At 42.1% G+C, this 26,180-nt stretch overlaps 1 protein-coding gene across 1 annotated transcript in view; it reads right to left on the reverse strand.

The window, feature by feature from the left end:
* The window catches only part of LOC120538797 (EH domain-containing protein 2-like), a 58,834-nt gene extending 42,237 nt beyond the window's left edge, over window positions 1-16,597 (reverse strand). The window contains exons 1-2 of the mRNA XM_039768276.1: window positions 15,467-16,597; window positions 14,394-14,491 (exon numbers count right to left, since the gene is read on the reverse strand). Of these exons, the coding sequence (XP_039624210.1) occupies window positions 14,394-14,491; window positions 15,467-15,858 (490 nt within the window). The 5' untranslated portion in view covers window positions 15,859-16,597. The remainder of the gene's footprint in view (window positions 1-14,393; window positions 14,492-15,466) is intronic.
* Window positions 16,598-26,180: the final 9,583 nt, after the last annotated feature.

Below are 26,180 nucleotides of genomic sequence, written 5' to 3' on the forward strand. Positions count from 1 at the left end.
ACTCATCCCCATAAAAGCTGCCTCATAAATCATATTGTCAGACAAAAAGTTATAATCAGTAGGACAACATCTTCATGGCAAAACATACACTGAAAAAAAATGTGTTAAATGAACTTAATTCAATTATAGGCTGCAGTTCAAAACAATTAGTTTGAATAGTTCGAAAATGAAACATTTATTTTAAGTTGTTATATTACTTTGTGTTCAGAAAACATAACATAGTTAAGATAAATGAAATAAATGTCTTTGTGTAGAATTAAAGTAACTCTCATTAAACTTAAATTACTTACAGTTAGGTCCATAAATATTTGGACAGAGATAACTTTTTTATAATGTTGGTTCTGTACATCACCACAATGAATTTTAAATGAAACAACTCAGATGCAGTTGAAGTGCAGACTTTCAGCTTTAATTCAGTGGGTTGAACAAAAGATTGCATAAAAATGTGAGGCAACTGAAGTATTTTTTAACACAATCCATTTATTTCAAGGGTTCAAAAGTAATTGGACAAATGAAATAACTGGAAATAAAATGTTAATTTCTAATACTTGGTTGAAAACCCTTTGCTGGCAATGACAGCCTGAAGTCTTGAACTCATGGACATCACCAGATGCTGGGTTTCCTCCTTTTTAATGCTCTGCCAGGCCTTTACTGCAGCGGCTTTCAGTTGCTGTTTGTTTGTGGGCCTTTCTGTCTGAAGTTTAGTCTTCAACAAGTGAAATGCCTGCTCAATGTGGTTAAGATCAGGTGACTGACTTGGCCATTCAAGAATTTTCCACTTCTTTGCTTTAATAAACTCCTGGGTTGCTTTGGCTGTATGTTTTGGGTCATTGTCCATCTGTATCATGAAACGCTGCCCAATCAATTTGACTGCATTTAGCTGGATTTGAGCAGACAGTATGTCTCTGAACACCTCAGAATTCATTCGGCTGCTTCTGTCCTGTGTCACATCATCAATAAACACTAGTGTCCCAGTGCCACTGGCAGCCATGCACGCCCAAGCCATCGCACTGCCTCCACCGTGTTTTACAGATGATGTGGTATGCTTTGGATAATGAGCTGTTCCACGCCTTCTCCATACTTTTTTCTTGCCATCATTCTGGTAGAGGTTGATCTTGGTTTCATCTGTCCAAAGAATGTTTTTCCAGAACTGTGCTGGCTTTTTTAGATGTTCTTTAGCAAAGTCCAATCTAGCCTTTCTATTCTTGAGGCTTATGAGTGGCTTGCACCTTGCAGTGCACCCTCTGTATTTACTTTCATGCAGTCTTCTCTTTATGGTAGACTTGGATATCGATCGCCACCCCTGGAGAGTGTTGTTCACTTGGTTGGCTGTTGTGAAGGGGTTTCTCTTCACCATGGAAATGATTCTGTGATCATCCACCACTGTTGTCTTCCATGGACGTCCAGGTCTTTTTTGTTGCTGAGTTCACCAGTGCTTGCTTTCTTTCTCAGGATGTACCAAACTGTAGATTTTGCCACTTGTAATATTGTAGCAATTTCTCGGATGTTTTTTTTTCTGTTTTCGCAGCTTAAGGATGGCTTCTTTCACCTGCATGGAGAGCTCCTTTGACCGCATGTTGTCTGTTCACAGCAAAATCTTCCACATGCAAGCACCACACCTCAAATCAACTCCAGGCCTTTTATCTGCTTGATTGATAATGACATAATGACGGACTTGGACACACCTGCCCATGAAATAGCCTTTGAGTCAATTGTCCAATTACTTTTGAGCCCCTGAAATGAAGGGATTGTGTAAAAAATACTTTTGCTGCCTCACATTTTTATGCAATTAAAGCTGAAAGTCTGCACTTCAACTACATCTGAGTTGTTTCATTTAAAATTCATTGTGGTGATGTACAGAACCAAAATTTGAAAAACGTTGTCTCTGTCCAAATATTTATGGACCTAACTGTACGTTTAGCAAACATTTTTAGTTGAGCACGCAATGCTTCTTAAGTCTTACCAACTAAACCTTATAACACCACGTAGAGTGCCCTCCATAATGTTTGGGAGAAAGTCACATTTTTCCTTGATTTATTCCTGTGTTTCACAGTTTAAAATAACAAATCAAAACAATTCCGACATTGTGATTAAAGTGCTCATTGCAGACTTTCATTTACAGGGATTTGCATTCATCTCGGTCACACTGTGTAGACATGACAACACTTTTTCAATACGGTCCCCCCATTTCAGGGCACCATAATGTTTGGGTCTTAACAATGGCAGGTCTATTAAAGACATCACATTTGGTACTTTGTCTCGTATCCCCTTGCATTCAATGGCTGTTTGAAGTCATAAACATCACCAGGTGCTGAGGGTCTTCTCTGCTGATCCTATGCCAGGCCTCTAATGCAGCTCCATCTTTACCTCCTGCTTGTTTCGGGGACTTGATCTCTTAAGTTTTCCCTTCAGCATATGGAAGGCCTGCTCAGTTGGATTTAAATTGGGTGACTGGCTTGACCATGCAAGAATTGTCCAAGTTGTAGCTTTGTAAATCTCCTTTTTGCTTTAGCAGCATGTTTGGATTTATATCTTGTTGTAGGACGAAGTGCTGTCCAGTGAGTTTGGAGGCATTGAGTGGGGCTTAAGAAGATCAGATGTTTCTGCATACCTCCTTGTGCCACCGCTGTTAGCATCCCTGGCATCAATGAAGACAAGTGTGCAGGACCTGTGGCAGCCATACATGCCAAAGCCATGACACATTTAACAGATGAGGTGGTCTACTTTGGTTCTTGGGCAGTTCCTTTTCGTCGCTACACTTTGTTCTTGCCATCATTCTGATGCAGATTCTCCTTTGTCTTGTCTTCCACAAGACCTTTTTCCACAACTCTGCAGGCCCTTTGAAGTCCTTTTTCCTAAACTGTAATATGGCCATCCTGTTTTTGGGGCTAACTAGTGGTTTGCATCTTGCAGTGTGATATCTGTATTTCTGTTCATGAAGTCGTCAGCAGATAGTCATTTCTGGCACATCCACATCTCCTTCCTGAAGGCTGTTTCTGATCTCTCAGACAGGAGTTGGGGGCTTTTTCTTCACCATAGTGAGGATTCTTCTGTCATCAGCAGCGGTGGTCTTCATTGGCCCACCAGTCCCTTTTCGATTACTGAGCCCACCAGTGCATTCTTTCTTCCTAATGATATTCTAGACAGTTGATTTTGGTCATCCTAAGGTTTTACTGATGCCTCCAAAGGTTTTATTCTTCTTTGTCAGGCTCATGAGGTGTTCTTGGAATTCCATTAGCACAGCTCTTGTCCTCATGTTGAACAATGGCAACTACAAACTCCAAAGGGGAGAAGCAAGCAATTCCGGGTGGAACTGAAGAGTCACATAGTGTGGAGGAGGAACGATCACCTCAGTCTGTCAGTGGAGCAGGACAGTGACAGCAGTCTGTCACTGAAGCTGCTCCTCTGTCTGGAGATGATCCTGTTCAGTGGATGCAGTGGATTCTCCATGTTTGACAGGAGTCTGCTCAGTGCCCATCGCTCTGCCACGGATATCAAACTGTCCAGCTCCATGCCTACAATAGAGGCTGCTTTCCTCACCAGTTTGTCCAGGTGTGAGGCGTCCCTCTTCTTTATGCATCCTCCCCAGCACACCACCGCGTAGAAGAGGGCGCTCGCCACAACCGTCTGGTAGAACATCTGCAGCATCTTTTTGCAGATGTTGAAGCTCCCACTTCCAAAAAGACGGCAACAAAAGCACACCACACTGTCATGTTTCCTGCTGGACACCATCCATGATCTATTTATCCTTTCTCCATTTTTCATTTGTATATGACAATTAGTGTTAGCAAATTGGCGGCCATCGTTATCTTCACAATTATCTTTATTTTTTTACCATAACCGGCAATATTCTTATCAGACTTTAACTTTCCAACATACAAAAGAGTGAGGACCCCTAGGAGCGTGTTGTCGACAAAGGGGGCCGTTCTTTAGGCAAACAATCAGGCTTCATGCAAATGTCTTTAGGTCTTTATCTGTTAGCTCTTTCGGCCACAAGTGGGTCGTCCCTCATAATGGCAGTGTTGTCATGTTAGAGAGGAAGAGGCTCACCAACACTTTCAGGTTTTTTCTGCAGCCACAGCGAGGGGGCTCAGTAATTTCAGTGTGAGCATCTTCATGTTCGTCTGGATCTGAGACTGCAAAGCGGTGGCTGATGGCCCTGCACTTTTGCAGCACTTGTGCTACCACATTTCGGGGTAGACTCAGGAGGAGTATGGACGAAGGAGAGAAGTGCCAGGAGTTTCTTCTCAACTTTCTTTTGTTTCCTCTCATTTTCTCCCGTTTGTCTGAACTAGAGAGGAGAGCCATGTGTTTCATTTTCTTACTGCAAGCCAGTGGTTTTGTGGTTACTTCTCAAGCTCTTGCAAATTCCTTGCGACTGTTCTAACTGCCTGCCTGTGCAGAGTCCAGGGATGAATGAACAGTCCACTTTTCCCACAAGAAAGGAGGGAGGTGCATTCAAACAAGCTCTAAAATATGTGCTTTTATAAGCATCCAGTGCGGGGCCCTTACATTGCTTATAGGTTAAGTCCACCCTATTCGCACTACACGTCTTTTTGAAAGATTTTTTAGTCGCAAACCTCATTTACATAATCTCGCCAAGCCAGAAGATTGTTTTAAGTCATAAACGGTGGGATCATGTGTGTGCAAGAGCTGACAACTAATGAGCACTCACCCCGAAGTACAATGCATATGCATTCCCAAGGAAAAGGAATAACACAACTACACAAGTGCAAACAGAAAAGAGGCGCATCTCTCTGATGTGTTGTGTTTGTCGTACAATCAAACTAAAGAAAGGAAAAGGGCAGGGAGTGTGGCTGACCTCGCCATACCTGGAAAGTCTTTGTACACTGATGTGCACTGACAGGCAGCACGTTATTTGGGAGTCAGAATGTGGTAAACTAGCAAAGGTTTGGAAATGTGAAACTGTGCTGGAAAGTCGTCACGGTGTCGTGTAATTTGTCATCCCCTCTGATTTTCTTGGTCATGTAATCAGAAGGGTTTAGCTGCAGACCGCTGGAGCTCCACTGAACAGCCAATCGAGTTGCATGTTTGCGTCACATGATTTCAACAGTGGCCAGTCTGAGAGGGATCTACTACCCGATGGCGTTGCTATCCAACATACCTAATACAAGGCCGCCTCTCGACAGTCGTACTCTTGAGTACGATATCCGCCCCATTACCCTAATTTTAACCATATGTTTGTGGGAATGCTGAGAAAGACATGAAGGCGTACCGCGTAACATCGCTAATGTGTATTACAAAAGCTGCTAAATGTCATTGAAGGTGTGCAGTTTGATTGGCTCCACAATGAAAGTCTGCCGCTGCGTTTTATTGGTAATCTGCCATCCTCAGTCAATACGTCTGACACCCACTCCAAGTAGAAGTAGCTAGAGCATTTTAAGGAGGGCCATGGCATAGTGAGACAGGACTTGAACACTGAATAAGAGCAACTGACAAGAGTAGTGGAGGTGTGTGCAAAAATGGTGCCGACAAAATAATGGAAACACCTAAGTAAATCACAACTACAAATTTGGTTTAACACTGTTTATTCTGCATACAGGCGGCACGGTGGCGCAGTTGTAGCGCTGCTGCCTCGCAGTTAGGAGACCCGGGTTCACTTCCCAGGTTCTCCCTGCGTGGAGTTTGCATGTTCTCCCCGTGTCTGCGTGGGTTTCCTCCGGGCGCTCCGGTTTCCTCCCACAATCCAAAGACATGCAGGGAAGGTGGATTGGCGATTCTAAATTGGCCCTGGTGTGTGCTTGGTGTGTAGGTGTGTTTGTGTGTGTCCTGCGGTGGGTTGGCACCCTGCCCAGGATTGGTTCCTGCCTTGTGCCCTGTGTTGGCTGGGATTGGCTCCAGCAGACCCCCGTGACCCTATTCGGATTCAGCGGGTTAGAAAATGGATGGATGGATTCTGCATACAGTAGGTGACGTTATTGCAGTTCTTCATAATTAACACCTCGTCATGCTTAAGATTATGCGTTAAATTCATTCAATTAGTTACCACTGCTGAAGAGATCATTACCAAGTTACGCTGGCATGGAGGTTGGAAAGATCTCATAATTTGTGAGCAACACAGGGTAATAAAGCATCCCTTGACTGCAGTGGCTTTGTAGTGTAATGCTAATAAAAACAGAAAAGTATGCCCAGAGCATTGGAGACCACAACCTCTTGGTGCCCCAAAAAGGAACAATTTAAACAAAATGAATGAATTAATAATTAATTAAATGTATTGTAATGATGCTGACAAGCTGCATCAGCCTAGGGATGGATTACCAACACTATGAGGTGGCATTCCATGATGCAGCTTCAGCTTCAGCGCCAGCTACAGAGGAGCCTACAGAAACAGCAAGCCTGCAAGGTTGCATAAGAACTCCGACTAGTGCAGCTACACTCAGCAGTCCTTGTATGGACTTTGAACTACTTAAAGGTGGTCACTGGCCAGCACTGACACAGTGCTACAAGTAACTAATGCTTGAACTGGGCCGCTACTCCATACAGGCACTCCTCCGCTCTGCCCTTTCGTGTATCAGCAGTACAACAGCACTTTGCCCCACCAAGCAACCCCATTTAGAGAAACAATCTTTAATTTCTAAGAGCCCAAAAAACAAACCAGACTCTGAGTTACCCCCCCATCTCTCCAAAATAGTTTTGTGTATCACAGTACTATCAGACCCCATGGGGACCCCCGAAAAGCTCTCTGAAATCATTTTTGAATAGTGGTGCAATTTTGGACCTCCAAGAGGAAGGAGGCTTCTCCTCCCAGCTACCTGAAATTAGGAGGACCACCAATTGTTTATTCTATTTCAAGCACTGAATGTAACAATAAATAACAAAATTATACCTGCCAGCCAAAAGAGTGAACAGGTATGGTTAGTTCAGTCTCCGTTTCTGCTGCCCCTTTTGTCTCTTTTTTTATCATTCATCCACTACAAAAAAAGACAAAATCAAACCTGTTTGATTTCCATCCATCCATTCATTATCCAATCCGCTATAGTAAGATGTAAATGACAAAGCTGCTAACAGTTCTCCATCTAATTTGTTTCCATTTACATCTGTGTGTTCATCATACATTGTTTGATTTAATAAAAAACTTAATAGAAAAATGTGACAGAGTGAAAAATTACATGTTTTAGGCTTCAAATCATTTGGATGATATCCTTGGAAAAGAAAAAATCTACAATATATGAGCCTTACATTGCAGACTAACAAGGACTGGTTTCTAATTAAGAAGAACAGACATTGCTCAAATTATGCAACAGATGTTCATGGAAGCGCAACTCTGACAGCCTCCAACTATCTAAGATTATATAAATGAAGGCTGTGACTGAAATTCGCTGGAAAAGTCGTCTAATGTGACATGACGTTTACCTTTTCTTAAGCCATTTCACATGTCACGACTTTTTCTCGTGGGGTATGTCAGATTTGCTGAAGCCAGTCGCTGGTCAAATTTCATGACGCAAACCTGCAGTCCGGGTTACATTTTCTGATTTCGCAGTCGTGTTCCCCCTTTTTACGAAGGTTTAACAGCGATGACGAGTTCAGCAGCAGTCTCTGCTCTTATTTTTCTGTTTTCCTTTCTGTTATAGCATGTAAAGTAAGAGCCATCAGAGAGACGAGTTTCTCTTCAGTTTGTGAGGTTCAAAACACGCGCGTTTCTGTGCATTCTGTGCATTGTAATGCCTGCTGAAAGCTGATTGGTTCTCAACTCTCGCACGCAAAGAGCCCGCCCCTGCAGCCAAAGTGAAAATCAAACCCATTGATTTGATAGATGGTCTCAGTCTTTGGGTATGTCGCATTACACGAAAAGGTTCACGGGGGCACATCGGCCACTACCTCCGACAGGCTAACATTATGCAAATGAAGGTTACTACTGAGAAGTCGTCTGCTGGGACGTGGGCTTTATATCTCTACCGAAAATTCGCCAATCAAACCACAATGCTCTCTAGAACCCACCCTCTCATGTTTGACAAGTGAAAATCGATATTTATTTCAATGCTTGTTTCATGTTGCACGCGGTGTCACTTAAATAAATTCATGACGATATAATAAGCACCAGAGGCACATTCACCCCACATTTCATCATTTATGCTCACATACCAATTTGTTATTTTTATTGATTGTCGTATTTTACAACATATATAGTTATTTACGTATTCTTTTGATTTTACCGTAACTTTTCTCCACAGCTCGCCAGTCCTTACGATTGTCTTCGGCCCTCCCTGACCTCGCCTTTAGCTTGACCCCCACACCTTAGCCAATTGGACAAACGGCACCTGTCTCGTGGGTCACGCCCCCTTAACGCAGGCTCACTGTTTCGCTCATTACACCGTCATAATACGGCCCGTTAGCTTTAAAAGCGGCACTCTCACTTTAGCCCAGCGTTTCGTCTCTCTCTTGAGCGGTGCGCTATTGTTTGGAGTTTTGAACGGCACTGTATGTTCTCGACTTGTTTAAAATCTGGCCGATACACTTCCAAGATCCTTCTGGTAATCTGCCAGTGCCACGTTTTCTTTTTTCAATTTGCAGTGCTGTTTTATTATGCTGATTACCTTACATACTTGATATTGTACTGTAATCTTTGCATTGTGATCGTGTTGTAGCGGCAAATACCTCTTCATATAAAAAAGATTCGTATTTGAATTCGCCTCTGTTCTGCAGATCGAATATTCAAACGATAATCAAGATCGTAAACTACCAGCTAGCTCAGTTGTATTCGTCAGACTGCAGAGGCAGCAATGAGGGTGTTTTACGATTCTGGGTAGATTCGGCTGCAAGGGCGCAAAAAGAAATACTGTATTCAAAACAGAGTGCCGTTTGGAGATCGTGGTCCATATAGAACGACCTTTTGCCGGCCCTAGGCCGGTGTCTACTCAGATATGTGAGGAACCGACTCCTGCCATTGGATGTTTCAATGAAAACAAAATATATTCGTAATTGCTGTTGGTTTAAACCCGTGTTTCCCAAACTCGGTCCTGGGGAACCCCCTGTGGCTGCAGGTTTTTGTTCCAACCAGCTTCTGTTTTTAATTGAACTCCTGGGCTATTTAAGTGAACTGATATTTCCAAAGTTCTGTGTTTAGGGAACAATATAGAAATTGGAAAACTAAGTTTGGTCTTTTATATATATATATATATATATATATATATATATATATATATATATATATATATATATATATATATATATATATATATATATATATATATATATATAAAACCAAGCAGTTATAGGAATAATGTATTTTTTCTTTTTAACAATATTTTCCTCTTGATTTTCATTGTTTAATTACAACAATAACATTTATTCATATAGCACATTTTCATACAAAAAAATGTAGCTCAAAGTGCTTTACAAAATGAAGAATAGAAAAATAGAAGACACAATAAAAAATAAAAATAAGTCAACATTAATTAACATAGAATAAACAAGGTCCAATGGCCAGGGTGGACAGAAAAAACAAAAAAAAACTCCAGACGGCTGGAGAAAAAAAATAAAATCTGTAGGGATTCAAGACCAAGAGACCACCCAGTCCCCTCTGGGCAAAATTAATCCATTATTTACTAATTAGTGGGTCTGACTCTAAAGTAGTTGCAGCCTTTGATTATTTAGTGTTTGCCTGGGTGTCTGATCTGCTTGTTTAAAATTGTCATTATTAAGATACAACAAAGGGGGAAAAACTGCACAGAGAAAGAGCAACATATAATGAAGTCAACAAAAGAGAATTAGACATTTAAATCTCTAGCAAAAGCAGAAATATTTCTAAATGTCTTATAAATGTAAAAATTATGCTGCTATGCCTTTCTGAATGTCGAATAAAAGAAAAAAAAAATAACAGCTAATTAAATGAGATCAATGCTATCAGGTGTTGTCACTGATTAGGAATCTGGTTGGAACAAAATCCTTCAGCCACAGGGGGTCCCCAGGACCGAGGTTGGGAAACACTGGTTTAAACTAAAGTGACTTAAACAGTTCAGTTGCGGAGTACAAAATGCTTTTATATTCTTTCACGTGTGGAGTACAAATGCATTCATATTCTCTCAGCTGAATCACTGGCAAGTTAGCATTTTTAGATTTACTATTACGGAACAGAAACAGCTGACTTGGGGCTTACTGCTCAGCACCTGCACAGTAAGAGCCCACCAGATCGATCAAGGTTACTCTAAGGTTACCCTTGATCCTCTAGAGCAGAGTCGTCTTAACAGCATGATAAGATCCCAGGCAGAGTGTACTGTGGTGGGGGTCCCTGTTTTAGCAAAACACAAACATACTGAGGGACCATAAACCTTGTAGGCCCCATACGTTAAGAGGGCCCTGCTCTAGAGTGTCTTTCATAGCAGCTAATAAGTACAACCTTCCAGCTTTGTACTGGGATATGCACAGGTTATCGTATCGACAATACCACGTCTTGTTCACTAGAGGAGAGACTTTGCAAGGTTAAATTCATAATAGTGTGATTGAGACGATTACAAGAAATTAGACTGGCAACAAAAATCCAGAGGCAAACAACAGCAGCGCGGAGATAATGCTAGAAATAATCAGAGGCCAACACCAGGGTGTCTGTTACACATACTCCTCTACATGCGTCCATTTACTGAACATGCTTAATTCAATATCAAAGTCACAGGGTCTTGATGGCAAACATCAAACATTGATGGGGTGTCAGTCCATTATAGGACTCACATACTCCTCAGAAGAAATAGCCACGCGCAGAGTCATAGATTTGTATCCCATGTCGTAAAGCTATAAAATTGCCTTAACTACTGCGCCACCGTGCTACCATAATGACGTCCAACCTCGACTGCCCATTTCAGCCGCTAGCTTCCCTGAAGCACGTGATCCTGAGACCAGAAGGATGCCGGTTCGAATCCCATAAATGCCAAAAGTGATTCTGCTCTGTTGGGCCCTTGATTTTATTTTTTTTTTTCCTCCAGCTTTTGGAATTTTTTTTTTTGTTTTGTTTTTTCTGTCCACCCTGGCCATCGGACCTTACTCTTATTCTATGTTAATTAATGTTGACTTATGTTTATTTTTTATTGTGTCTTCTATTTTTCTATTCATTTTGTAAAGCACTTTGAGCTACATTTTTTTGTATGAATATGTGCTATATAAATAAATGTTGATTGTTTGATTGAGCAAGGTCCTTAACCCTGCAATTGCTGAGCGCTTTGAGTAGCGAGAAAAGCGCTATATAAATGCAAAGACTTATTATTATTATTATTATTAGAAACAGCATGGGTTAATGGAAAAGTATTCAGCACTTCACACTTAATCAGTATGTCATTTGAGGTAGGATAATATTTTGAAATAAACTTCCTATAAGGTAAATCTGACATACAGATGTCTATGTGAATTATATAGTTCTGCCACTTAAACAACTGCTCATAAGTACATTTGTAGTTTAATAAATACGTGAAGAACATCCAAAACTTCAAACTCATCGGACCAGTTAATATTAATAATAATTGTACTTTTTATTTATTTATATAGAGCCTTTTCCAGGTTCAAATTAATACGCAAGTTATCCGACTGGCGCATTCAAACAGCTTAAAAGTTGTCAATGATGTTACTTCTACTCTGCAGTTCTGTCATTTGCTCCAGACTTTAACACTCCATTGTTTAATTTCCCTCTAACATGCCCCTCCCCTAAATTTGCACCCCAAGTATGTGACGCGGCGTTGAGTAGATTGAGCGTTAAAACCCCACCCACCCCGATCGAAGGCTCGAAGCAGTTGCTTATCATCCCTTTTCAGAAATGATTACGTTTGGAGGCTGTGCAGGGGAGGCAGATAACATGAGGTGCTTCAAATATCTGCTCATTCTTTCCACCCAGTGAGCCCCTTGAATGACTCATTTTGGAGAATTTGGGGTATTTTTTTTTATCCACCGGGGGAAATTTGCCAAAATAAAAAACGATAGTGTCGCTATAAGTAAACCGAACCAGCAGTAGCGGACTGAATTTGACGGAATTAAGTGCCTGCGCTGAGTCGCTGACACACAAATGGAGTAACGCGACTCGTGTAATCCAGATCGCGCACCCTCGTGTGTGTGTCTGAATAGGACATGGCAGCCTAGAGTCTCTCTGCTCCGTATTCCTCCAGTGTGCTTTCTCAGAGGACTTTTCGTCCTAATGTCTATAGATTCAATCGTAAAAATAGAGGTGCCTTATTGGTTCTTCAGAGTGATGTCATAAGAGAGGTATTTTTGATTTACAGCAGCGTTTCTCAACCTTTAAGTATTTGCGACCCGAGTTTTCATAACAGTTTTAATCGCGCCCCCTAACATTTTTTGAAATGTAGATGCATATTTTATTATACCTACTTAACTTTTATCGACATTTACCTAACTCTATATTTATTGTTCTAGTATCAGAATGTAGTTTTAGTTAATTTGTTTTGGTTTCAACAGATTTTTTTTTTTCATATTTTTGATTTTTGTTTTCTTTTTTTTTCACATATTCGCGCCCCCCTAGGGGGGTCCGCCCCACAAGTTGAGAACCACTGGTTTACAGAATAACCGACCACATGAAGGTTCTGTAAAGTGCCATTTCTTTATTTAAATCCGGATTATGTTTTATAAATAAGTATGAACAGAAGTTGACAGATTTGTGAAATATCAACGCGTTATTGATTGTACAAGAACTCTGGATGCACGGGCTAAGTGCAAATTTTCATGATCTGTCAGCATCTATTAGTAGCCCATTAAAGATTTCTGATTTGTCCACATATTAGGAACCTTTGCAAACCTAGAAGATCCAGTTTCATAAGCAAAACACCTTCACAGAATCAAATGGTTCTTTGTCAAGCAATGGATCCACGAGCAAACACACAACCCGGTAAAGTGCCGTTATCGACGCATCTTCCAAACGCGCTTATTCAGGGCAGGGACGCAGCGAAGCTAGCGCTTAAGCACTGGCCGGAGGGTAGAGACAGTCCCTGAGCAGGGCACAAGTCCACTGCAGGTGAACACATTCACACACACGCAGACAACTTTTGGGACCAATTTAACATCACCATTCTACACATCGAAAACTATAGGAGCCAGGGTGGTCCTTCTGGGCGATGCCATAGGCGAACCATTTTTGGATCCCAAAATACCCATCCACGTGAAAAATTCAGAAAGAACTTTCATTTACTTAGATCTGTAACAAGCACCAAAACTGATAAGAACAGAGTAGTGAAATACCAATGGGTCCTGATTTTAAAAGTATAGTCTCGCCGCATACCGTAACACAGGCTAAGTCCAGGCTTCCTTTATCTGCTACTGTCCTGCTAAGTAGCCTACCAAAGATTAGTGATTTCAGGGGGGTTTTTTTTCTACGTATTTAAAAGTTTTTTAAAGCACAAGAATGAACTTCATATGCAGAGAACTCCTCCCAGAATTTAATGTTGTCAAGTAATGGCTCTATGAGGATCACATCAACCAATAAAGCATCATAAAATTACATTAAAGAAGTAGGATTTTTAAGAGTGCACCCAACCTTCACGATTTTGGAGTGAGGAAGGAAATGGAGTACCAGGAGGAAAAGTCAGGCAGACAGGGAGAGAACATTCAGACTCCATGCAGAAGTACTTGGCACACGAGTGGCACTGGCATTGCCACTGCACCACCAAACAGCCCTAAAATGCCAATAAAGAACCGTTATTTTCGGGGGGTTGGGTAAATTATTGTCTAAAAATGTCCCAGGCCCATTGGCATAACTGAAATATTTTTATGAGAGTGCCAAATGATTGATCACAGATGGACTTATGATTCATGTACTTTCTCGCACAATAAGAAACCCCCATTAATTTTTAGCTATGCCCCTGCCTGGAGCATCAGTCACGATAGACCATACGTGGAATACATGCAGCTTGTTCGTAAAATAAAAGGAAAATTTATTATTATTTTTTTTTTTATTGTAAGTTGTATTTAATGTTTGCTGTACGTTTTCTTGATCAACTGGGAATAACAATAAGGGCCATATAAAAGCCTGGCTCAAAAGGGTAATTTAGTCGGGCAAAGCCTTAACTCCCTTTCATGCCCACCCATATACCACCCCCGTGCTGTTGTGTATAATGTAACTTGTTGGATTTTGCTTTGGTTTTTTTTTTTTAATCCCATCATGCTCCACCATTCCAGTCGCCCCCTTTAATATTTTGGTCTGATCCCGGGGCTGACCCTATAAAGGCATAAAGGAAAAATCTGAGAGCAGCACATTAAAGCTTAGACAATCTCTAGTGGCACTGAGTTAGAAGAGACGCCACAGAGGCGTGTTTTTTTCCTGAGTTATGGTGGAAGCAGTTTGTTGAAAAAAAAAAGCACCTACCACCTTAGTGCCAGTATAGCGCCCAAACTGGTCTGTGCCCCGCATACACACACATATAAACACTTATTGTGTCACTGCTCACCTCTGCTAACCCTCTGCTTCGCTCCAGACAGGATCCCCGGGGTATCAATGATGCTGATGCTCTCCAGAACCTTGTTGGGCAGCTGAGCGCATTGAAACCTGTAGGACAGACAGACCATCGGGGTTATGAATTGCAGGCACGCAGGTCTCGGCTCACATGCACACACCAAAAACCTAAGATGAGGTGGCAGGGGATGCGGGTTTGATGGATTTGGATTTTTTGCTATAAAAAAAAAAAAAAGTGTCACGTCTGTAAAGAGCTACCTGACCATTCTTGTGGGCACACAGCAGTGTGTGACGTAGTGATTAAAGCTTTTGGACCCCCAGGTTGTGAGTTCAAATCACTTCACCTGTCCGTTCTGCAGCTGAACAAAAACAAAAGAAAAGTAACGAGCTGCGTCTCAGATTTATGGATAAAGGCGTTAGCCAAATGATAAGGACTAATAAAAAATGGTATGGGAACTGGCCAGGGAAGGGGCAGCCCTAAGCCGCTGGTTCCCTCGCCGCCCACCGCTCTCTGCCTGCCGTGAGAGGGCGAGTCTTAACAAAATGAGCTGCGCTCACAAATAAGGTAAAACGATTCGCGCTGAACCACAAACCCCCCTTCTCCTTCAAACCTCCTCCGCCCAGAAAAGAACAAGCTGGTATTCATCTGCACTGGAACGGCCAAAGAACACAACTCGGTCTTCAAAAAAAGAAATAAATATAAGGGAAGAGCGTCGAGGCTCCTTCAGCATCCCAAACAAGCATGGGGGGCAGCAAATGTTCATTGAAAGTTATCCCACTTGATTTAGGTGGGGCAGGAGAACCCCCAAGTACAGGGCACCCTTAAATTGCCACATTATCAATTCTGATCTCTTTCATGTTACAAAGAAAAAAAATACAGGAAAGGTCAGCCGCGTCTAAAGATTACTCCGCGCTGAGATTTTCTAGCTATAGCAGGTGTGTCCAGGTGGTCGTTGACTGGCTGGCTGACGGATAATTGGGACAGAAAAACAACTTAACCATTTAGTAAATCAAGCACACCCCCATACCCCCCTTCCACACAACACCCTCCAGCAAATTTTTCCATACCTGTTTAGAAAGGTGTTTCCAAACGGATTCAGCTTACGAAACGGCTTGTTGGGGTCTACAATTAGAGCATTCCCTGGGATCAGCCCCTCAACCTCTCCGTGCATGACTGCCGTAAACGAATCGGTGGTCGGTTCTGGTCCAATGCGACTGCCAGGAATGTCTTGTTCGAGCAAGTAGCGGATGAAAGTGGTCTTGCCTGTGGAGTACTGACCCACCACCAGAACCATGGGCTTGTTGTCAAAGTCGGCATCTTCCATAGCGGGTGAATGGAAGTCATTGAAGCGGTAGTATTGTTCCAGGGGAAGCAGCTTGGACTTGTAGAGAGATTTGAGACCCTCGGTGACCGTGCGGATCACCTCGGGGGTCTTCTTGTTGCGATCAAACTTCCCCATCCCGCTGAATATGACCTAGAAAACCGCAATGCCGTATGTCCCCGATGCTTTCGGGTGCCCCTTGTCTTCTGTTATCCACTGCTTTTCAAGTTCTAAAATCTTCTTAAATTTCCCCTCTGCCTATCACAGTGTATTGGCTGCTTGCATTGCCTTTTTATAGCACCTTTTAGAGAACAGAACATGCACAGTGTTTGTGGACGGTCGTGACGAAGACTTCAGCTGCTGCGAGGAATGTAGAAATCCAGCTGTTAAATACAGAAGAAGCAAAGCGTCCTTGGAATAGCAAGAAAGATTAAATAAATAAAAAAACGTGAAGTACGATTTTCTGTCGGCGTCTTTTAAAAGCAGGCGCAACAGACTGGGACAAGGGATGGTCGTTAATGCTTAAAAATTTATTTTTCAGCTTTAACTCGAGACGTCACTTAAAAATAAAAATAGACATTCGAGAAATAAAAAGAGCATAAAAATTATGGGATGCCAGATACACTGTCTAATGTTTAAAGTTTGCTTCGTTTCTGAGCAAAAAAAAATAACCTTTCTGAGATAATTCTTCAAGGTTGCAAACAACCACAAAAAAATTCTTTAGTTTTGGTTGAACCGGTGTCTTTGGTAGGTCCAGTCGGTACGGTAAGCAGCGCCCATCCACCAGCTCTGCACAAGTCCCCCCAAAGAATTCCTTCTAGTTGCTTCTCGTTCCCGTCTTGCTGGAGACAGCAGGGCTCACATCTGGGCTGGGCGCGAATGCTTTAGCCTGAATTATTCTGACGAGCTCCAGCCTGCGTCCCTGTGTCCTCAGCTCCACCCCAAATAGGGAGTGGCGCGCCATCACACCGTGCTATTACTCGGCAGCACCATCTGCTGGCCAGAAGAGGTACGGAAGCAGGCAACAATCTAATCATTAGAGTAGACAGACGAGCTTGAGTAGTGCAAGGGCCGAAGTGCTAGCTTGAAATGTCAAAACGAAAAGAACGGGAGAGGAAGATGTTGTTGAATGTGGGTCATTGTGCTTGTGGTATATATAGTACATCTGGCAGTATATTATACTAAATGCAGGTTCAGTGTTCGTTAAGTCATGCATACAACATACAGATTTTGCATCAAGTTTAACGTGCCTCGCCGAGGACGAATCCCCGCCTCGCAACATAATTTAAAAGTGGTTTGATGCATTTCAATCTACTGATTGCGTGAAGGATGAGTTTGTTGGACCATGGTTTCACGGAGCCAGGCGTGATTCCCCAACGAGAACACACGTCCGGGAGTAAAAATATTGCAAGTGCAAGTGTTGCATTTTGAGGAGAAATTTATTTTGAGCGTACAAAAGCTGAATTTGAGTGAACAAAATTCATTGCTGCGTGCAAAAAATGTATTTCAGTGTTTGCACTTATCCATATACACACACACAATAGCACCCCCTCTCGCTCAGTTTTTTCATTTGCGCTTGCTCGCAATGTGTTGCTTGCGCTCACAACATTCTCTGCTGCAAGCGCTCAACTCTCTGTACACCGTTATAAGTGTGCCACAAAACCAACCAATCACAGACTTGGTTTCAAAATTCTGATTGGCTCTACGGTCTCCAATCAGCTCGCTAGCTGCTGCATTCCGAAACAGTCCGAAATGTAGCTAAATCCAGCTAAACTCAATTAAACCCCAATTTGCGGATAATATCTTTAATTATTTTATTTTAAAATATATTATTTGTTAAGACTATCGTTGGTGTAGTATAATGTAGTTGCATTATACAACCATGCCAACTGACTCTCCAAATTATATTTGAGTAGCTCTCTTTTATGTCGTCGAATACTGAACAGCAGCTGATTGAAAACCGTAAGAGCCAATCAGAATTTTTGAAACCAAGTCTGTGATTGGTTGGTTTTGTGGCACACTTATAACGGTGTACAGAGAGTTGAGCGCTCGCAGCAGAGAATGTTGTGAGCGCAAGCAACACATTACGAGCAAGCGCAAATGAAAAAACTGAGCGAGAGGAGGTGCTATTGTGTGTGTGTATATGGATAAGCGCAAACACTGAAATACATTTTTGCACGCAGCAATGAATTTTGTTCACTCAAATTCAGCTTTTGTACGCTCAAAATAAATTTCTCCTCAAAATGCAACACTTGCACTTGCAATATTTTTACGTGCACTCAGAATAGTGGCACTGAAATAACGCCATACCGGGACAACCCGTTAAAATGTTTGTAGCGAATAGCGGCAAAATGCTGCGATGCAAGGGCTCCGCCCACAGGGCTTCTTCCTAGAATCCTCACCCCTATCCGGAGTGATTCAGGACAACAATAAAAGAAAGTGAACAAAAGACTTGATGCTGAGCGAACATAAAAAGCTAAAATTGTTGTTATCTTTTTAGGAGCTCAGTAACACAAAGTGACTGAAACTTAATGATGAATTTGTACATTTTAATGACCGCTGCGGCACAAGAGAAAGCTACTTGGCTGCACGCGTTTGAGTTTGCTATGATTATCTGTCATTTTGAGTACTGCATCACTACATGACATAAAAGCAAACCGAGTGTTGATAGGCATTGTGGTCTCTGTGCTACGTGTTAAAACACTGAAGCAATTCTGGCATGGCATGTTTGCATTTTCAGTTGGTCAGTGATGTTAACTTCTTTTAGCTATTTGTTTAGACTTGCGGTCAGAAGGTGGACGATGTGCAGCCTTGTCATTCTTCTGCTGGTGTTGTTAGGCAGATTGGTTGATTCGGGTGTGTTGAGTACTGAAATCTGCATCTCATGTGGCTCTTCGTTATCAGTTCTATTAACAGCGATCCTTTTAATGGAGTGTGATACACCATTTATGCCGAATGCACATTTTTCATGAGCATAGCTGCCAGTTCTTTCATGCTTACACTCCTACACTATCATTGCAATGCTGAACAAAAGAGAGCCCACATAGTACACGTACTGTATGTTTAATGGGAGTTTTATTAGAAGACTCTTCTGCTGTAAGAAGTTTATTATAATCAGAAGCTTGCTGTCTGTCGGACCAGGTTAACGAGAGTACCTCTGATCTTTGCAGTTCAAAATCCCCGCCCCTACTTTGAGCTCCGCCTTCTTGAGGTGTTTGGTTTAGAAATGTGAGACTCAGTGAGCCGTCTAATTGTTCCCACCCAGTTTTCAGCACAGTTCACTCCTGGTCGTCCCAGGGAGACTTGGTGGGCCATTGAGAACCGTAACCACAGGGAATCAAAAGGGTGAGACAGGCAGTAGAGAGGCGACCTCTGCGATCAGCACGACGTCCGTTAGCTGTGTTAGGCATTTCAAACTGGTCTGTTCACCGAATTCTCTCATCATGATTCACCCCTATGAGACACAGTGTACACGTTTTTAGAAATTAACTAACTTTGCCACTCAGCCTTTTATACTCAGTTTATTGAATTGTTAATCGAAAACCGAAATATACCGAACAATTTGCGAATATATTGTATTGTTAACTGTCATTACAATACAATACAATACAATGCAGTTTATTTTTGTATAGCCCAAAATCACACAGGAAGTGCCGCAATGGGCTTTAACAGGCCCTGCCTTTTGACAGCCCCCCAGCCTTGACTCTCTGAGAAGACAAGGAAAAACTCCCAATAAAAATCTTGTAGGGAAAAATGGAAGAAACCTCGGGAAAGGCAGTTCAAAGAGAGACCCCTTTCCAGGTAGGTTGGGCGTGCAGTGGGTGTCAAATGTAGGGGGTCAATACAACACAATACACAGAACAGAACAATTCCTTAATACAGCATAATAATAAAAATTTTAGAAGTACGGTTTAACAGTAGATGGTATGACATAATTAGGTTTGGATATTTTTAGAGTCCTGGAGACCTCATCCATCAAGCTGCCTCCCCATTTGGCCATTCCACGGCTGAAACGTTGCTCCGATGAAAGGACCCCTCTTTCCCATGATTCCTGTGATCCTCCATCAGGGATGACTTTACCATAGGCAGGCAAACAACTTGGCAGGTGGGCCGTGGCACCAATGGCCACATTTGGGTACTGAGAAAAGAAACAGAATAGGTGAGGGTTAGTATTCAAATATAATTATCATATTACTTATGTTATAGTGCTAATGACTAACAACAGAGATGCAGTCTGTACAGTTAATCAGCAGCTCTAGTCAGGGTGTGCTAAACTGAAGTAGTGAGTCTTCAGCTGGGATTTAAAGGCTGAGACTGAAGGGGCATCTCTTATGGAAGCAGGAAGACCATTCCACAGTTTAGGGGCCCTGTAACTAAAAGCTCGACCTCCCACTGTTATTTTATTAATCCTTGGAATCCTAAGTAGACCGGCATCTTGAGATCTTAATGTGCGGGTCAGGTTTGTAAGTCATGATAAGTTCAGACAAGTAAGCTGGACCTTGGCCATTTAATGATTTATATGTTAAAAGGAGGATTTTGAAATCTGCCCTGAACTTAACTGGGAGACAGTGTAAAGATTTAAGAACTGGGGTTATGTGTTCATATTTTCTTGTTCTTGTAATAATTCTTGCAGCGGCATTTTGGATTAACTGGAGGCTGTATAGAGAACAGTTTGAACAGCCAGTGAACACCGCATTGCAGTAGTCAATCCTACTAGAGATAAATGCATGAATTAATTTCTCACAATCCTGTTTATTTAGAAAGCGCCTTAATTTCCTCACATTTTTAAGATGGAAAAAACATGTTTTGGACGACTTTGTAATATGCGCTTTAAATGACATGCTAGAGTCAAAGATAACTCCTAGATTGCGGGCTGATTCAGTAAAATTAATTGGGATTCCAATGAGTTAAATGACGACAAAATATTGCTGTGATCAGCGTCATTCCCTCCTGTTACTGATATTGCGATTGACTCGACAGCTGCCCCTGCACAAACGCGGGTTAAAAATTAGAAGGAAGAAGAAGAAAATGTTAATTGTTATTAGTGAAGCTCGTTTGAAAAACATTAAAAGAAAAATAGTTTTATTTAAGACAAGGTAATTCATTATTTTTGACTACTTTATTCTTTTTCTGGCATCCATGAGGAAGGTGACTAATTTAAGGTACAATGTTAGACCCCTTTATTGGTTAGTAAGCTTATGTTAAATTGATTGAAGTATTTTCTTAGTTGTGTTAAAATGTTTTCCTATATATTAATTAATAGTCTATGAGAGATTCCGTCATATCCCCCACAAGCTAAACAGAAATGGAATATTCTCATTCTTTGTTGCCCCTCTGACTTCAGATTTAGTCCCAGTTTGTGATTTGCCTTGCAGGTGGTAAGCCATGGAGGGCACACAGTTTTCATAGCATAAATGTGTCGTATTGACCATATTGAACGTGCTGTACATATAGAGCATACTGAACGTATTAAGCAAAACTTATATAAGTTTGCCATAGAGAAATAACACGACCTTTAAGTTTGTAAAGTAACTGAAGTTTAGCGAGGAAAAGCTAAGTTTGTAGAAGCGTTTTTTCCTTTTTTGCTTTTTATCCTACATGTGTAATAACTTTTTTCTCTGCTGTATTTTTGCATGGCCTATTTGGCTTGGAATTTCCACTAAACCTTTTTAAATTAACTTTACTGGACTGAGAAAGTTCTTTTGCTAGTTTTGTTCTTTTGTTACGTGTCTGATTCATGCTAATCCTACCTTGCCGACTCAGCAGCTCGATTTTGGGAAAGTGGAAAAGAGGCAGCTAAAGACTATTTGTAGTAACCTTTCAAAAATCATCTTAACCTCGAGCTGTGCCTGTTATAATGAAAACGTTACACTGTTCAGGCACTTTTAAAGTGGTTTGTTAAATTTCAGTCTACCGATAGTGTAAAGGAGGTGTTTGTTGGATCACTGAGAACTTGGAAGTACAGAATAATGTCAGTTGCAGTATTAAACATTTCAAACTGTCAGATAAAGGTATCAGCAACACGGGCAGCTGCCCAGGGTGGTATCTTGAGAGAGGCGGCACAACTCACCTGTACCAGTCTGAGCCACACAATCCATTAGGCGTGCGGGTTATCAAAAGTATGGGATGCATGCTCTGTAAAGTGCATGTCATGTACACAGAGGGGCATGCATTAAGGACTTCAAGGGTCGTTGAAGCCTAGTAATAGTTTGTGCTTCGTTGGGTGGTATGCACACAGAGGGGTGCCGTTTATGTAAGGGGTGTGCACTCTGGACAGCGAAGCGAGGACCACCCTAATGATCATTGAAGTCTAATACTGACTCCCCACTATGGACACTGAAGGGCATCATCCCCCCTCCCCGCCTAAGGCTCCAAATTGGCTTTGACTGGCACAGATCCTATTACCCATATAAAATACAAATAATGCATACATTTTTTAAAAAATAATTTAACTGCTTTTTACTCCATTTATTTAAAAGTATAATGAAATCTGTCACAGGAGGCTGGGGGACAGACCCAGTCGGGATGCCTGGAAGGACCCGGAAGGGGCATATATGTCCTCCAGACCACAAGGGGGAAATCACCCTGGCTCTGGAGAGGACCACGGGAGAGGAGTAAGGAGGCTCAAGCCCATTGGGACCCGTGGCCACCGCCAAGGGGAGCCCGAGCCTCAGAGAGCCCAGGAGACATTCACTTGCGCCACATTCGGGAAGATGGAGGAAGAACCTTCCAGGGACGCCCGGAGTGCTTCCGGGTGCAAGAGCAGCACTTCCGCCACACCAGGAAGTGCTGCTGGAAGAACGTCATCAGGCACCTGGAGCAGAAATAAACGGGGCCGCCTCCCTACAATCAGGGCGCTAGAGTCGGGAGTGGGAACAGGACGAAGCTCCCGTAGGGAGAGGAATGGCGGCCCACGGACAGTGAGAGAGAAGGCCGGATTAGGGGTGATTAGTGCTGTGAGCACTGTGTGTATATGGAGAATAAACGTGTGTGCTTTAATAATAATACTAATAATAATAATACATTTTATTTATAGGCGCCTTTCAAACACTCAAGGACACCGTACATTATACACAGCAACAGACAAACAATACAGTACAATGTTTACATAGAGAAGGCATGATTAAAAAGATGAGTTTTAACTGAATATATAAATTTATAATATATATATATATATATAATATAGAATATATAATAGAATATATATCGTGACACCGCAACATATAACCTGTGAGTGAATATCGTTTTGATTTCTCTAATAAATAAAACAACTTTTTCGAATGTTTGTCCATGCTCTTTCTTCTTTGCTTAGTTGTTAACGTGTTATCTAGAACGTATAAAATTATTGTCCTGGTAAAATTTATAAGAGCTGAGAGCGCAGTAAGTGTGTCTGCCAAAAGCATTCACACGACTGCGGTTAGATGACCGTGGTCTTGTTTGAAAATAGTTGTAAGTGTGGCATGACTTAAAAGAATCTCATGTTAAAAGTCTCCATATCACGGGACTTTATACCGCAACAACGTTTTTGGAATTTTTTAATTCTCACTGGGAAGACGAATTAGACGATCTACAAGTCTCCAACTTAAAGTTTAAAGCCAAACAATATATTCGATCTCTTTTCGCTGTTCTGTTATTTCACTGAGTAATAATTTCCGGTTGTTTGCGCTAATACGATCTTTACCATCCTTTTTTTGAGACTTTTGAAATTTTGTACTTCCATTATCTCTACCCTGCTGTGAATGTGTACCACGCCAACATTTTTTAATTCTTTACGATGTTCTACTTTGTCATCTACTCTTTGTCCTTTATTTCCGGCCCCATGCGTGGTTAAAACTCTTGGCACAAAGTCTCGTCTCGCAGTACATATAAGTGTCTCTCCAAGAAATGTCTCGTCTCCTTCCAAGATTTTTTTTTATAACAGAGAGACATAAAAAAATAATCGACACCACATGCAACATGTAATATGCAGAAGAAAAAAAAAAGAGGGTGGGCTCTCACAAGTACTGTGCTTTGATTGGTGAATCATCAGTAGTAGAGTAACTTTGCACATTCTATGAGTCACAGGATTTCCAAGGCAAGCCAAGCAAGCGCCTGCTTGAAGGTGAGGCCGTGCACGTTTATGGTGGACATGAATGCAAGAAAAAGTTGCACAGATTTGCTGCACAAAGTGCTACTGTAGTTCAAGAAGTCCTCAATTTGTCATCCTCTCAGGAGTCAGCAACTGATGCGTGGTGTTTGCCTGTAAATGTGGTCCTTGATGGCTTAAGATTTCCGCTCTACTGTTAATTCATCAATCAAAACGCTGCACTCGCTAGAGCCCATTGACAAGTTCATGGGGTATTCAATGCTATGTGTGTGCTCCCTGAAACAAATGTATTTCATGACACATTTAATGACTTATGCTAACATATCATTGTGATTTTATTAATTTGTCACATTTCACAATGAATTTATTTATTTGCACATTTATTTATTTCATTTTGTCTGATATATCCCTCTAAAGATACTGCTCAAAAAAATGAAAGGAACGCATTTTAATCAGAGTATAGCATTAAGTCAATGAAACTTGTGGGTTATTGATCTGGTCAGTTAAGTAGCAGAAGGGGTTGTTAATCAGTTTCAGCTGCTTTGGTGTTAACGAAATTCACAATAGGGGCATTAGAGGGGCAACAATGAGAAACTGGAATGAATGGTTTAACAGGTGGCGGGAGGCCACTGACATTTTTCCCTTCATCTTTTCTGATTGTTTCTTCACTAGTTTTGCATTTGGCTATGGTCAGTGTCACTACTGGTGGCATGAGGCGATACCTGGACCCTATAGAGGTTGAACAGGTAGTCCTTGGACCCCATTGTCAGACCCTGCACTGATGAAGTGGGTCCTGGGTTCCTCTTGGTGCATGACAATTCCTGGCCTCATGTGGCGCGAGTAAGCAGGCAGTTCCTGGAGGATGAAGGAATTGATACCATTGACTAGCCACCACACTCACTCGCCTGACCTAAATCTGATAGAACACCTCTGTCACATTATGATTGAGTTTATCTGACGCCACCAGGTTGCGCTTCAGAATGTCCAGGAGCTCAGTGATGCACTGGTCCCCAGGGCCTGAATGATGGCAATTCGGCATCCGACCAGGGGGCAGCGGGGTGCACCAACTGTCTTTCTCGATTCCTTGCAGACCATTCTTGGGATATCCCGCAGGGCTCCGCCAACTTTGATGACGTCACTCCCAGTCCCACCTCTGATGATGTCACTTCCGCTTCCAGACCCAATGACATCACTTCCTACACTGGCCTTTAAAGCCACCATCTTGATTCAATACCGTAGTTCTGTTTTGGACCCTGTCTTGCGAACAACTCACTATCTTTAAATACCTTTTTGCAGCCAAGGCACATTATATGGGTGGCTGCCCCAAACCTTTATGATGTCTATTTGTCATTTTTGTGATAGAACATAATATTCTCTGTTATAACCACTTGGTCCAATTTAGGGTCTTCGGGGGTCAGCTGACACCATTCTCTGCTGCACTGTTACAATTTTGCTCTTACTTCCTTTAATGTCTGCTATTAAAGCAGCTGCTGCACGCAGAAATAGAACTGGCTTAGATTCGGCCCACTACTTCTAGGACCTTGGTACCTACTGCAAAGCTGTTTCTCCACCAATGGAATGACACCAGATACTGAGATCCCTGGAATCGATGTATGGAGATTTAATGCTACCATATGGAATAGCCCAGCACAGAATGTCCGGGATGGAGTAAGCAAGCAGATGCCTGAGATCTCCCAGACTCTGTGTCTGACTGTGTCTGGTGTAATAAGCCTTCCACTCAGTTAGCGCCTTAACGTGGCAGAGTGATTTGCATGACCAATGATCCCCTGAGCGGTGCCATCGGGAGTTGTGTACTCCTGCTAGGGCCACCCATTGCAGCAAGGTCAGAGTTGAGAACCTAACTAAGACTGACTCCACCAACCAAGCGTCAAATCCAAAGTGGTGCCACTACCTGCCGCACCTCGTTGCCCTACACACGGTTTGCCACATGGATTTCTGACAGGGAGTGAAGCGGTGTGATTGAGCATCCTCACTGCCACCAATATCAACCACTCCTTAGCACAGGCTCTTCTTTCCATCTACATCCTTTTTCCTGTATCAGAGTCCTATGGCAATGGGCAACAGAGGGAGAGAATTACCACTGGGTGATGGTGTATGTTTTTAGTAGGGAACCTGCACGTATGGCAGCATTGGTGTAATGGCTGTTGGGACAAGTGTCTCGTCCACGTCCAGCTGATGGGACTAGGCAGCCTTTTTCAAGGATAATACTGCTTACCCCTAAACCATTACTTAAAAAGTCAGACCTAGACCCACACATACTAAATAACTATAGGCCTATTTCAAATTTACCATTTCTCTCTAAAATACTAGAGAAAGTAGTCGCCAGTCAGCTTCAGTCACACCTTACGCGTTA

Source organism: Polypterus senegalus, chromosome 11 (assembly GCF_016835505.1).
Source record: "Polypterus senegalus isolate Bchr_013 chromosome 11, ASM1683550v1, whole genome shotgun sequence".
NCBI classification, from domain to species: Eukaryota; Metazoa; Chordata; class Cladistia; order Polypteriformes; family Polypteridae; genus Polypterus; species Polypterus senegalus.